Source organism: Lactuca virosa, chromosome 3 (assembly GCF_052849685.1).
Source record: "Lactuca virosa cultivar CGN04683 chromosome 3, Lactuca_virosa_CGN04683_v6, whole genome shotgun sequence".
Taxonomy (NCBI): Eukaryota; Viridiplantae; Streptophyta; class Magnoliopsida; order Asterales; family Asteraceae; genus Lactuca; species Lactuca virosa.
In genome coordinates this window covers 151000772-151016028 of record NC_136428.1, presented here as the reverse complement: position 1 = coordinate 151016028, position 15257 = coordinate 151000772, and the positions used below count along the sequence as shown (strand labels likewise).

Sequence of the window (15257 nt, the reverse complement as noted above, 5' to 3'; positions counted from 1 at the left end):
GGGTCAATAAATCGTGCTATTTACGTATTTACACATGATTTTCATGACTATATAAATAATTTATATATTCAATACTACTTATTTATTAGTAAATTCTTTTGTATGCTTTAAGCAACTCACTATTGATTTGTTTCTCTTTCAACTACATTTTTTTTTACTCATTTCACTTCTTTGATGAATACAAGTTAAATACATAACATTTTGTTTGAATTTGGCCCATCTAATCAAACATTAAAATATTTTATTTAAATACAACATTTTATTTATCCATTAATAGTTTAATACTTCGTCCTATTTTGAGTCTACAATCGTACATTTTTGATGGGGTCAGGGGGAAAGCAGAGAAACCTCAAAAAGGAATTATACCATACTTGGTCAATTATGTCAAGTATTCTCTGTCTAAAAACATCCACCAACAACAAGAAACCTAAATCTTCTGCTTTTAACTCAGATCCAAATTTTGTACTATAAATTCAAATGAAATTTTAAATACATAAATAAAATTAACACATCATTTCTCAAAATTTTCTTCTTCTTTCATCCTAATGTCACTCCCCACTTTCCAAACCTTATTGAAATTCCATAACCACCATGAAAAGCCACCATTGAAGCTACCTTCAAGGTTCTTCATAACAAATTCTCAGAGACCAGATTGCCAGTTTTCACCATTTTTTCCGGCAATTTCACAGGTAATTTTCTCTATATTTATTGTTTTTGTTAGGGTAAATTACAAAAAAAAAACTACTGTTTGTGGGCAAAAGTTGTTCTTTGAGTAGTTTTACAGTTTTACGGTTTAACTACTTATATTTTATTCTTTTCCAATCAAACTATAAAAAACGTATCATACATTTTTTCAAATTATTCACATTGAGTTTTTGACCTCATAGGTAAAAACGGTTAATTAGGAAAATTACGGGTGAAACCTATTATAACAAATATCATGCCAAAATGGTTAATATAAAAACAAAATTCCACTTTCTGGTTTATTGGAAAAATAAAATATTAATGCTTAAATTATAAAACTGTCTTAAATATAATTCTTTTCTTTCAATAATTTGCCCTTTTGATTATTATGATACATTTTCTAAAATACAAAACAAAAGGATCAAGATTAACCATTTATATTATATTTCTTCTAATCAACCACAAAACTTTCAAACATTTTTACAAATTAACCATTTTAACCCTATATAACATGTCAAAATAGTTCATTTCAAAATTTTCTAATGAAATCTGTTACAACAAATATCATTTCAAAACGGTTAACTTGGAAAAATTCCTTGAAATTTTCATGATTCCGTCAAAAATAAAAGAGTAAATTATATGAATGGTTCCTTTGGTTTGGGGTAATTTGTACGTTTGGTCATAACTTATTTTTTTTTAATTCGGAAGGTCCCTACAATTTGTTTTTGTTGCGCGCTTGGTTCCTGTCTTACCTAAAAAGACTATTTTGTCATTGATTTTTTTAATTTATTTAAATAAGGTGGGGTAGGTAAGGTAAGGTAAGGTGATGTGAAAGTAGGGTTGGGGTGAGTTTATTTAAATAAATTAAAAAATCAAGGAAAAAATGGTCTTTTTAAACAACAAAAACAAATAGTATGGACCTTACGAGTTAAAAATATAAGTTAGGGATTAAATGTGTAAATTATCCCAAAGCATAGGGACTATTCGTGTAATTTACTCAAGATAAAAATAAAATATTAGTGTGTAAACCATGGTAAAACTATCTAAAACATAACGGAGTTTCTGTAAATTTTTTTTTTTTTATTACGATTTAGTTTCTAAAACATAAAATAAAATAAAATGGTGAATATTTCAGAGTGTTGCAGCGGTGGTGTTTGGGGAGGCATCAGAACATCAACGGTCAAGATTGTATCCGTTGACCAAGAGAAGATCAGAAGGAGCAATTCCAATTGCAGGAAGTTATAGGCTTATCGATGCAGTTATAAGCAATTGCATCAATAGTAATATCACAAAGATATACGCACTCACACAGTTTAATTCCACTTCCTTAAATTCGCATCTTTTGAGAGCTTATTCTGGTGGATTATTAGCAAATCAAGAATTTCTTGAAGTTATTGCAGCTTATCAAAGTCCCGAAGATAATGGCTGGTTTCAGGTTTTCTTATTCAATCAATTTTTAGCCACTAAAATTGTTTCATCTTTTTTTTCTTTACAATTTTAGCGATTTGGGATTATTTTATGTAGGGAACTGCAGATGCTATGAGAAGATGTTTATGGGTATTAGAAAAACATCCGGCGCTTGAATTTTTGGTCTTGCCAGGTCATCATCTTTACAAAATGGATTATCAGAAGCTTCTAGAAGAACATAGAAACAATAAGGCGGATATAACAGTTGCAGTTTTGGATAACATGAAAGAAGAGAACACGGGTTTTGGAAGTTTTAAAATTGATGTTAATAATAATAATAATAATCGAGTTATTGGGTTCAAAGAGGAACAAGAATTGTTTATGCCATTACCAGTTAAGTGAAATAATTTTTAAAAATAATTTACTTTGTTCAAGTCTTAAATACATTTTTTTTTCAGGTTAATGGCTCAAATTTTAATGGTGAAATGTTTTCGGGTATGGGGATTTATGTCATGAACAGACATGTTATGATAAAGCTCTTGAAAGAATCTTTCCCTAAAGCAAATAATTTAAAGAATGAAGTAATACCAGGTGCAATATCCCTAGGGTTGAAGGTTAGTTTTTTTTAAAAAAAATTCAAATTTCAAACAAATAAAAATAGAAAGTTTAATCATTAATTATTAATTATGTTTGATCATGTAATGATAATTGATAGGTTCATGCTTATCGATTTGATGGATATTGGGAGGACATGAGAAGCATTGAAGCATATTATGAAGCGAATATGGAAAGCACAAAGAAAAAAAACATGAAATATAAGTGCGTAGTATAGTAACAACTAACATACCTCTGAAATATGAAAAAAAAATGTAAAAAAGAAAAAACAAAAACTAATTACATAATTCACGTGTTGGTAGCAGCTTCTATGATAGAGATTTTCCAGTGTACACTCTGCCACGTCATCTGCCTCCATCTCTAGTAACCAATGCTGCCATTACAGATAGTGTCATTGGTGATGGTTGCATTCTCAATGTACGAAACTTTCACTCAATTTTGTGTGTGTTTTTGTGTGTGTGTACAATTTTTCTTATTATTTATGCAATTTTTCTTTAAAAAAAAGTAGAGATGCAGCATCAGAAATACAGTAATTGGTCCAAGAACAAGAGTTGGAGATGGAGCTGTAATAGAAGATTCAGTAATCATGGGATCTGATATCTATCAGGTAATTATGAATTTATGATTGAGTTTATTTTATCAATTAAATGACATTTTTATGTTATCAATTAGTTTTTTCTTTCTGATGTGAACAGAGCATACCTGAACAGAGAAATGGTGGAGGAGATGGAAAGCATGCGAGTATTCCAATTGGTGTTGGGGAAGGATCTTTCATAAAGAGAGCTATAATAGATAAGAACGCAAAGATTGGGAAAAATGTTAAGGTATTGTTAGCTAAAGGTACAAATACGAATAATCTGTTTTTGAAACATTATAATGGATGCTTTTGTTGTTATGTAGATCATAAACAGGGATAATGTGCTAGAAGGGAACAATGAAACTGATGGATACATCATTACATCAGGCATAATTGTTGTTGTGCGAGGTGCAGTGTTTCCAGATGAAAGCATTTTATGACATCAATTTACAGAAATAATTCTTAGATGAGTTCTTTGAGGTCGTTGATGGTGATTTTGATCAAAAACTGACATAATTGCTTCACGTCTTTGAATGTTTAAAGGAGAAGTAAGAAATCAAACTTCAGGTGATGCGTATGCTGCTGGAAATTAGTTGGATTTAAGGAGATTTTTGCTGAGATTCCATTGATCTCTGTAGGGATTGTAAATTAGAGAAAGCACACAAACGGATTTAATGATTCTATAGGAATAAGTGTGTTCTATTTCCCATGGTATATGCATAATGATTGATGTTGAAAGTTCAAATCTTTAAGTAGAAAATCAGAATAACTAATTCTGTATCACAAAATACGAAAGTGTGTTAGGGTTTTTAAGGAAGAAGGATATTCAATCCAAGATCGTAAAAAGATGAAGATAGTGTAATTGGGAGCATAGAATTGAACAAAGGTTGAATTGAGCTGCGACTTCCATTTCGATTATATAAACCCTAAAATCGAGTTCTAACGTTACATCAATGTCTAATTCGATAAATGTATAATGGTAAAACTAATCAAACTCAGCAAACAGTTTTCAGTTCGAGTTTTTATTCGGATCGATTGGTAAATGTAGATCTAGTTTTTTCAGAATACCTGACAGATCGAAACGCAATCACCCCCCTGAGCAAATCAAGCCCTAATTAAGAACGTGAAATGAGATTATACAAGGCCAAAAGGGATACCGATTAAAATAATTTGATGTAATTTTTAAAGAAACAACCCAAAAAATTGTGTTTTTATAAAAAAGTTATATAAAAAAATAACCAACTTTCAGTATTTAAAAAACATAATCCAACTAAAAAAATACCATAAAAGTTAGAGAAATTAAATAGCCTTTTATTTTTCTTCCTACTTTTTTTCCTACCCATTTAAAATTATAACAAATGTATTAAAATATAATTAATATCACTCATATGGATATGAATATAAATAGAAAGAAAAATGTAGCCTATTTCATTTTCGGGGTTGAAATGCAATATAGGCTTGCTCTAAGTTGCTACGAACAACATTTATATGGATCTAAGTTTAATTTTGTGTTTTAAAAATACCATTTTGCACTATTTATATATTTAATGGGTTATAACCTATGAGAATCATGGTTACAAAGTTAATCGAATTTAATATAAAAACTATTGGAGATAAATTATTTTATTTGTTAAGTTTTAATGTAATTAAAGGTCTAATATCATGGTTGATTAGTAGTAGGAAATTTCATTTTGAATTCAAATGACATGATAAGGTTATAATGAAATTTTTTGTATGAAATGCAACAGACGCAAGAGTAGTTCAAACAATGTTTATCTCATGGACCAAATAGATGATAAGAAAATGTTTTAGGGATGACCAATCTACAATTAAACAAAATAAGCTTTAAAAAAAACATATAACTATAAGGACCAAGTTTGTAATTCTCTTTAACGTATATATACTATTAGACAGTTTTTATTTTTATATATTAGGATGATACAATTTGTAAATATGTATTTTATATATATTCTTGCAATATATCTTATAAATACATACTTGATCATAATTACAATTCTATTACCAAGTTCAATATGGTATCAGAGTGACCACCGCTAACCTTAAAAACTCTGCCGTTGCATTTTTTTTTTTTTTTTTTTTTCCTTTTTACGATTAGCTTTGGCTTCACAATAGCCATGATCACTGCCTTCTTCACAATTAAGAAAACATCTCATAACTCTCATAAGTTTGCTTTTACTTTATCCCCCCCCCACCCCAAACCAATTATGGTTTTTGGAAGACTATGATCAAGTTGTTTCTCATCACCAATAATAGATTATTGGTTATGTTGATGGCACCATCTTATGTCCATCACAAACTATCGATCCACCAACCCAATCATTTGACAAATACGCACCCAACAAACCTCAATCGAATCTAAACTACCCTATTTGGGTGTTTAATGATGCTCACGTAAGGATGCTAGTCCTCTTCACAGTTTTAGAAGCGTTTTTTCAACATGTATAAGGCATCACATCCATAGATCTTTAGTTCTCTCTCGAACGTGCCTATGCACCTCACACGTCTTTTAGGAAATACACCCTTAAGACATAGTTACTCAAAATTGAGATGAAGGGAGACGAGACTGCATCAACATACCTTACCTGGGCTAAATATGTTGATGCTCTCTCCAACACTCGTGAACCAGTCAAAGAAAAAGACAATGCTGTTATTATTCGGTCTTCGTGAAGAATACAATGGAATGAAATCTACACTCCTTGCTTGGTAGACTCCAACAGCCTCCACTGAACTCCATGGTCTCCTATCTTATCACGATTATATGGTGAAGAAATTTGCACCTGCTGTTTCACCAGCTCAAGCCTTTGCTGCTATCACCACTAGTTGTCCCTTATCTGTAACCACCGGTTCACAACTTGACACAATGCAAGCTCTTCAATAACTTGTTTCTCAGCTTGGTCTTGAACTACAACCATTAAATCAACCACCTTCACAAGCTTTCTTTGCCTCTCGTTCTCACAACTCTCATGGACGTGGCTTGCACAATCATCATGGACGGGGCTCCTTCCATAATCAGAAAAAAAAAACCAGTTAAGTTAGGCATCCAATCAAAATATTGTTAACTGTACATGCAAAAGATGTGGTATTGGACATGTATTATCTCAATGTCCTAACCATGACCCTTCTACCATAAATTTGAGACAACAACAACATTTAACAAACTTTGCTAACTATCGTTCACAACCAACAAGTCCATGGATCCCTGACACCAGGTCCAACAGCCACGTTGTTGCCCATGACATCTCCAACCTCGACAATCATGAGCCATACTACAGTGAGGATGCTCTTCATGTTAGTAACCCATACTTCATATTGGCTCCAATCGTTATCTTTTACCATCCAAAACCTTCTCTCTTTCTAATATACTTCATGTTCCTCAAATCAAACAAAATCTACGTTCACTCCAAAAACTTTGTCAAGATAATCATGTTTTCTTTGAGTTTCTTTACACCTTCATTGTTGTGAAGGACAAGTCTACACGTATTACCCTCCTCACGGGTCCTAGTGACAACGTTCTATATTCCATTCGTCTTCTTCAGTTTCAACAAGTTCCTAAAGTTGCCTTCACAAGTTTTCGTGCTTCTTCCGACATATGGTATTAAAGACTTGGGCATCCACATCCACAACTTCTGCAAACCATTTTATCTAAATATAGTCTTCCTATTTTCAATAAAATTTCGAGTTCCTTTTGTAATTCCTGTCACATACGGAAATCATCGAAACTTCATTTGTCATCTTCCAATTTTAAAAGTACTCATATTTTGGATTTATTATTTTGTGATGTTTGGGGGCCCGACACCCATTACTTCATCTGATGTTTATAACTATTTCTTAATTTGTGTAATGACTTCTCTCGTTATATGTGGATATTTCCTTGGTATACAAATTTGATGCTTACAATGTTTTTAAACAATTCTTGGATGTTGTTAAAGTTTAGGGTTTGGACCCTATTTAAGCATCATTATGGCCTCCAACCTCATCTCTCATCAGCCTCCAACATCTTCATACGATTTTAGCAAATCCTAGCCACCTTCTTGTGCATTCTTGACCCTTATATGTGTTTTGGTGGTCGTGAAGGAGAAAGAAGGAAGTAGAACCACCTTGGAAGCTTGAAGAAGTTTTGGATCTGGGATCTTCATCTCTATAGCAACCTCCAAGAGGTATAAAGTTTCAAACTTGGATTATATTTCATTAGATCTTGCTAATTTCTTGTTTCATAAGCATTTTGTCCCAAGTCTTGATCTTTTCGGAGTATGCCATGCTCTAGTCCATTCTAGCTGTTCTTTTAGATGTTTTCTGTGGTTTGGAAGCATAAAAATAGGGTCTTGGCTCTTAAACCTTCTCCATGAATGCGTTTGTTTGTCTTAACGGGTTAAGAGGATGGTTTTGTTAGCATTTAAAACTTATTGGCCATGCAATACCAAACGGTACGTTGGGCGTACCAAACGGTACGTTGTGCGTACGCAGTTTGAGCCCAGATGCCTTGGCCCATGAGTACGTCCCACGTACATCCAAAGTACGCCCCGCGTACGTGGCTTGAGTTAACTCGGCTGGGTGACTTGGTTGATTTTGATCGGTTTTGACAAAGGGTATTTTGGGAAAATTGTTATCAATTTCGAATGGTGTCACACCCCCAAACCAAGGATGGCGGAAACGTCCGGGGGTGGAGGACTTCATGTATAGTATCACAACAACGAGTATAATAGTGCTCAAAGTAAATACAACTATCATAAATATAATTGAAAAAGTTACACCATAGTATGTGTTTACATGTTTCAAATCAATTACACTATGATGACAAAATGAAATGTTTGACGGTTTAACGTCCCATCCTCAAAAGCTGTTGATTTCCTGTTTCACTGGTTTCCTGAGAATACAAGTAGTTTTGAAAGAGTGTCAACAATTAAGTTGGTGAGTTCATAAGAGTTTTATTTGAGAAAGAAGTCGTTTTCTCTTGTAAAAGCGATGGAGTATGATTCCAGAAAATCCAATATTTTCTTTATTAAGTGTGAAATGAACGCTCCTATGTTATGCAATAATGTACCCTAGAAAGACTTGTAGATTCCTCCTATAATCAGCTAGTGTATATAAGTTATGTAAAATTTAAGTTAAATAAACCGTCGAATATAATGGGTTTGCCCTAGGTCCACAACCAAACAAGGAACAGGAAGTAAGGCGGGCCCACCAATTCTAACTCGTTTGCGACTAAATTCTTATATAACTCTGACATGTACACTTAGCAAATTATAGCTGAAGTCTAGCAATTCTAGATGAAACGTAGTTTTAATATCATGAAAGCCATTTAGTGTAAACTTGGTACTTTGTCATGTATACTTCAAGAAAAATCCCTTATTTACCTTATAAAAAGTTATGTAGCCTTAAATCCCAAGACCGAGAATATGTGTGTGTGTTTTGTACTTATAAAGTTTACAATAGTAATGCGTTTCCAAAGAAAATCCAATATTTTTCCTTATAAAAAGTTATGTAGTCTTAAAAGTCAAGACCGAAATGTACAAGTATATTACCATACTTAAATAATTTATGCAAGTTTAAATCAACATAAACTCGTTTAATTGGAAGTAAAAACCCATAAATCTTATGTTTTGTTAATACCTCATGTGAGTTATTATAACCATACTATGACTGAGACGGCCTTGTAATACGACGTTCTTCAGACGTCGCAAAGTTAAATGACACTTGTCACCCCAGACCTGCCGGTCTAGCTGTTGCATGCAGCTCAGGTGTGGGTTTGTCAGACCCAATATAGATCTATACACAACTATCACGCTCTCCCTACAAGAGACTCTGGTTACAATTTACAGGACTTTTGATTTCGTTACTTTGGAAGTAACATGAAGCGAACGTCTCACAAATTTATTCATTAACAGATTTACGTGAACTGAACTGAAAACCCGTTTTTGTATAAACCCGGTACTTTGTATTCGCACCTCGTTTATATGAACTGAAAACCTTTGGTAAATGAGTTTGAAATGTAAATGAAACATAAACTATACCTATTATAGTTTAACATAATTGTTTATAATGTATATGAAACATAAACTATACTTACTATAGTTTATCATAAGTGTTTGTAATGTATACGAAACATAAACTATATCTATTATAGTTTATCCAAAACGTTTGTAATGTAAAAGAACCTTTTTCTATGTAAGTCGAATGTATAGCAAAAATATAACTATGTTTATCATGCCTTGTCTTGTAATATTAGTAATGATGGAGGATTCTTACAAATCAGTAAGTATTTTCTGTTATATAATTATACCACAACAAGAAACACATGAAAAATATGAAATTCTCAAAGATTAACACTTTGCTCAACATGTTACAAAGTGTGATGAAAGTTATAAGCTGTTAACTTGTTTCTAACATTTCTACACTGTTTTGGAAAAATCACAGAGAAATCATACGAAGTCGAAAACTAAATCTGTAAACTCTGAGAGTTTAGAAAATGTGTCTAGTTTGTTCATAAATTTTATTATGATTTGTAGAAGTCTCTAACTGGTGTGAGAACGTTAATATTCACAGACTGGTCCGAATTCGTAGCTACAGTGATAGACAGTTTTGTAAAAATCGCCATAAATTGTAGAAACATCGTATGGAGATGTGCAAGTAGTCATTTTAAAGGTATGAACCTGAAATATTTGAACCTAAAACATTTTTGAAAACTAAAATGTTTAAGTTGCCCAAAACAGTCCGTCAATGGAGTTAAACTTTTCTGATGAAAGCTGATGGATGAGTTTAGTTGTGTTTTTGGTATTTTAACTTGTATTCCCCCCCCCCCCCCCTTAAAACTTAAGAAAAACATGAAAATATAGGGGTATGAACTCACCTTGAGTGATTTCAGTAGATGGATGATGAAGAAAAGAAGTGTTCAACTCAAGAACACTTAGAAGATGCTTGAAGATTCGAAGATCTAACAACAAATATGATGATATTTGTGTAAGGAACTCTTGATTTGAGTGAAGAAGTGTAAGATAATCGAGTGTAGGATGAAGATACTTACCAAAAGTGAAGAAAGAACTCAATAACTGCCCTTGAATCTCGAGTTTTAGAGAGAGGAGGTGAGAGAGAGAAATGGGTTTACTTTTTGGTGAGAAGTGAAGTCTTAGTGGAGAAGGAAAAATTTCCTAGTCTTTGATTAATGATAGAAGGTGGGAAACTTGTTGAAGAAGAGTGGAAAGTACAATGAATAGGTGAGGGCTGATGTGAATAGTGACTGAGTATGGTCTTGGAGTGGGTGTAGAGGGTTGCTTGTGTCATGACTCAAAGGTAAAGTCAACACTCCACCTCTAAGCCATACCCACTAGATTTTATTCCTAAACAAAGATTTCCCTAAAAATGTGTTTAAATTATGAATATATAGGGTCTTATATGTCAAAATATAAGTTTGGATGAAAATCCCACGTTAAAATAATCAAAAACGGGCTTAAAACGGAGTCGTGGTCGAAAACCGGGTGAAAAGGTGCTTCCTGCGAAGTTGCTTGGATTGAGCCGAAGTTCGGTCCCAGCAGCCAGAACCGAAGGTGCTTGGTGAGAACCGAAGGCGAAACTGGTCGAGTAAGGAACCGAAAGCGAAATAGGGCGAAAGAGGAGGTTCGGTCCGAAGGGACCTTCGGTCCTCCGAAGTTCGGGTTCGGTTCTTCATTGGGTTCGGTTCGGCAGAGCGGTTTCGGTCCAGGAGGCTTCGGTCCTTAGAGGGTTCGCCTCTAAGAGGTTCGGCTCTAAGAGGGTTCGGCCCTAATTGGCTGTTTTTCAAATAAACTTTCCGTTTCGAGCGGTTTTTCACCGAGTTCAGTGTCGGGATGACCCGAATGATTATAAAAAGTTAAAAGAGATTTTGAGAGAGATTCAGGAGAGATTTGGGAGAGATTTGAGATAGAGAAAGATAGAGCGAGAGAGATTGAGAGAGACTTTGTTTGTGACCTTTGCGAGTGTTTAACTTCGAAATGCAAGGTTTTGTAAACCCCGTTTTGCCTTGTTATGAGCGTTATACGCCCCCGAAGGGTATGTATTAATGTTTTATCGAGTAGTTCCATTACTTACCCTGATTAGGGTTTAGATTTTCTGAACACGTGAAGACTCAAAGTGATACTTTGCATTAAGATAGTGTGTTGTACGATAGTAAGCACGATGTAAACCCTAATATACAAGGGTTAATTGAGTTGACCGGTTTGACTTGTTGACTTTATTTGACTTTGACTTGACCGGAAATTGACGGTTGTCACATCATCCTCCGGTTAAAAGGAATTTTGTCCCGAAATTAGCACTTTTGACCGGGACTTCGAGAGTTGTGGAAAGATGCGGGTATTTTTGTTTCATCTGGTCTTCGCGTTCCCAGGTGAACTCGGGTCCTCGTTTTATGATCCAACGGACCTTCACAACAGGGATGTGACTTTGATTTCGTTCTCTTGATCTCTCGATCCATGATTTTTACCGGTTCTTCCACGAAGTGGAGACTCTCGTTGGTTTTGATTTCGTCGGGAGGTATCACCAGAGTCTCGTCAGGCATACATTTCTTTAAGTTTGACACGTGGATGGTTGGGTGTGCATTATTAGGTTCTTGTGGCAGTCAGAGTTTGTATGCTACCCGGCCAATCCTAGCAAGGATTTCAAATGGCCCGCTGTACCTTGGATTTAGTTTCCCATGTCTGCCGAAACATATCATTCTTTTCAACGGTGAGGCCTTTAGCAGAACTCGGTCACCAACCCACAATTTCGAGGGTTTGCGCCGCTTATCCATGTAGTTCTTTTGTCAGTTTCGAGATGCTTTCAGCCTTTCTCGAATTTGTACTAAGTCATAAGTAATAACTTCTCTTCGGAGCGCAGCATAGTGCCTGCTTTAGTGTTTCTCGTTTGGTTAGATCGGTAGGGAGCATATGGGTTTGGTTTACGCGACTAGACTTATTCGGATGGTAGAACGTTCACTCGCACTCTTGGGTAGCCTTGTCTCGAAGTTCCTGGTAGGACTCGTACCTGGTCCATCTATCTTTAACTTGCGTATAAAGGTCGTACGTAATTAGGGTTGGTAAGACAGTTGGATGGGTGACTCTGCCCCAAGTCCACAACCAGACAAGGAACAGGAAATAGGGCGGAAACACACATCCAATGTCCGCATAATCTTAATTATATATTATCCTGGCGTATACACTTAGTAGTGATAGACTAACCGTATTCGTCCCAAGCTTCTGTGCTTGAACCTTATCTGCTGCATGCGTGCCATTCCCGAAGGGTCTTCTGGAAAGACTTGTGGAAAGGTTTCGGAAGGTATAATACTCCTCTTGTGAGTATTTTGGGGTTTCGCAGCGAGAGATGACCCGGAGGTCCGTGTCGGATTTGTGTTTATGAGAGACGAGGTTTTCGATATTCAGTGGGTTAGGTGAAGGGTCTTTTCGTAGCCGTTTAATCGGGAAGGTGAGGACTATACCAATCGACATCGAATGACAACAACAGATCTCTTTAGTAATTCATGTGTTAAGTTGTATTCGTACGAATTATTCGCTAGGGAGATAGAGTCTCATGTGATTCTTGTTTGTGTGTTCCGTTTTGATCAATGTTATTGTTACTGCAAATGATTCATACCACAGTAGCTAGTATTGGTAGTAAGTGTGTTCTGATAACTAGTAATGATTCTTTATATCATGATCCCCGACCGATCACTCTATGATCGATCGGTATATGCAAGTCGCATGTAAATTGGTATTGATGAAACCGTCGAGTGAGTGGCTCTACCCTAACCCCACTACTAGACATGGAACATGAATTATTCGCTTTAAGTCTGTAGTATTTTATTTATAATTAACCCTGATGTATACACCAAGTCATCACAGCTCGCCGGTAATGATCCTAAGGTCATATATGAGTGTATTTGATTTGATTGAACGAGAGAGTATTTTAACTACTTTTTGAAAGACGGTAATTTTAGCAAACATACCAAATTCATTACAAACATATGGTACTTAAACGTTTTTGTTGTTGGAACATTACAAAAGTCCTAATAAGGTTCCTTGTTGCTCCTGCTGGTTTGTTTGTCATACTCCTCCTGCTCCCTCGTCATTCATCTTAGTTGGACAATCTCTCTTGAAGTGTCCCATTTCCCCACATAGGTAGCATGCTGAGCTTACACCGGTATTGGTGATTGAGGCGATGTGCCAAGTCCGGGTTCTGCAGGAGCGGGAAGTGTGCCCGTTCTTGTTGCAGTTGTCACAGTGCAACACCCGACAAACCCCATTATGATGATAGTTACACCTGTTACACTTTGGAAGTGTTCCCATATATTGTCTGACTGGTGCTTGAGTAACGGATGTTGTGGCTAATATCGAGGAATGAGTCGCGACTGCTGTTGTAATTACAGGGGCAGCCACAGATTGTTGTCTTTTAGCGAGTTTTTGAGATAGATTGCGCTTCTTTTTGTTCCAAAGCTTTCGTTTCTTGCTCTTGGGTTTGTGATCTGAGGCGTTTACGTTGGTGGACACCCGCCGGTGTTCTTGACTGTTACTGCGGTTAGAATTGCTAACACCGCCTTCACCTCTGCTGGCGTTGTTAGCATTGAGTTGTGCCATGACGGCTGTCACGGCTGCCGTGACCGCAGCTTGAAAAGTAGCAGAGTCCATCTGCAGGATTGCTGCCTTGCTTGTTAGCGGGTTACCTCCTTGTGAAGACATAACTCTATTGCATGGGGAGAAACGATTTCGTGAGTAGGGATGATTATCTCTAATTATATCCTTACCATTTATATACACATATATAAATTTCGCACTTTACTGAACTATTCTCGATGTTTCTACTAACGTTCCTGAGACGGGGTTATGGTAGTGGGTAGAAGTAGGTTTTGTACGGGCGTTAAGTTTTTCCCATCCTAGGATTATGTTTGTCCAAACACACTTAGCCGATGAGTTCTGATGGGATCCGGTGCATTAGTGTTGGGATGGTCGCACCCTATAGGTCTACGAAAAAGGCACCTTTCAACTATGAGGTTTTAAAAAGGTGAGATGATAATGAGTCTTGAATAAGGGCTTATACGTCGGGAGTTATCTTGCTAAGTTTATCTTAGTTCTGAGTGTATCGTGTCCCAATTTTTATGGTGTTCTGAAAACAATTCATAATGAGAGTCTATATGAAATAAACTTATGAATTTTTGGTAGTATTGCTCCCAATGAAATAATACGCATGCCCATTTCATTTTTATGATTCTAGTATATTTAGTTTTTAGAGAAAGTTTTTGAGCCTGATGCAGGTCTACACCACATCATTGCAAGGAAAAGTTTGGATCGAATAAATCTCTCGACTAGTGTAATTTACTAACTCGCAGGGTCGGGCCTACCCATGGAGGGGAGTAACACCAACGCACTCTCATAGACCTAATCTACAAGGTCTTGTGAGCAACATGAACTCTGCTCAAGATAATACGTCCCCAGTGGTGCTTGAAACGAAGCCGATGCGTCCTGTAGTTCTGGCAACCTAGGCTCGGCTGCGACCACTCTCTCTTCGAGTGTTGAGTGTCTATTTTGATACTCCTTTGCCTTCGCCTGGGCGGCGATAAGGTCCTTAAATGAGTTGGTCTCTGAAATAGCAGTCTCTTTCCAAGTCTCGAGTTTGTGAGATGGTAGCGTCTGTAGTAGCACGCAGTTCCCTAACTCGATGTTTGTGATCTGTTGGGTCATCACCGGGAGGGCTCTGTTAACCGGTCCCCCATGGTTGAGGTCATCGCAACCTCGTTGGTCTCTAAATGGCGATTGCTGTTGCTGATGGCGACTCCACCCCTCGATCAATTTTGCCCAACGGGGCACAAGTTCGATGTACTCGAAACGGTTCGCGAGAGTCCTGGCTACGTAAGGAGAGTTGTCGACCTCTGACTCCACTTCCGACTCTTTTCCTAATCACCCACTAACTCTCCGGGTTCGGAAAGTAGGGGTCTCCTGGTAAGTAAAATCTTTCC

General features: G+C 36.1%; 1 protein-coding gene across 1 annotated transcript; it reads left to right on the top strand.

Annotated features, from left to right (window-relative positions):
• Nucleotides 1-477: 477 nt before the first annotated feature.
• Nucleotides 478-4021, top strand: APS2 (ADP-glucose pyrophosphorylase small subunit 2). Its single transcript, XM_079081749.1, has 9 exons — nt 478-689; nt 1820-2119; nt 2209-2484; nt 2550-2705; nt 2807-2910; nt 3012-3123; nt 3215-3313; nt 3402-3530; nt 3607-4021. The coding sequence occupies exons 1-9, from the start codon at nt 546-548 to the stop codon at nt 3721-3723; spliced, it is 1437 nt and encodes a 478-aa protein (XP_078937875.1). The 5' UTR covers nt 478-545; the 3' UTR covers nt 3724-4021.
• The last annotated feature ends 11236 nt before the right edge of the window (nt 4022-15257 follow it).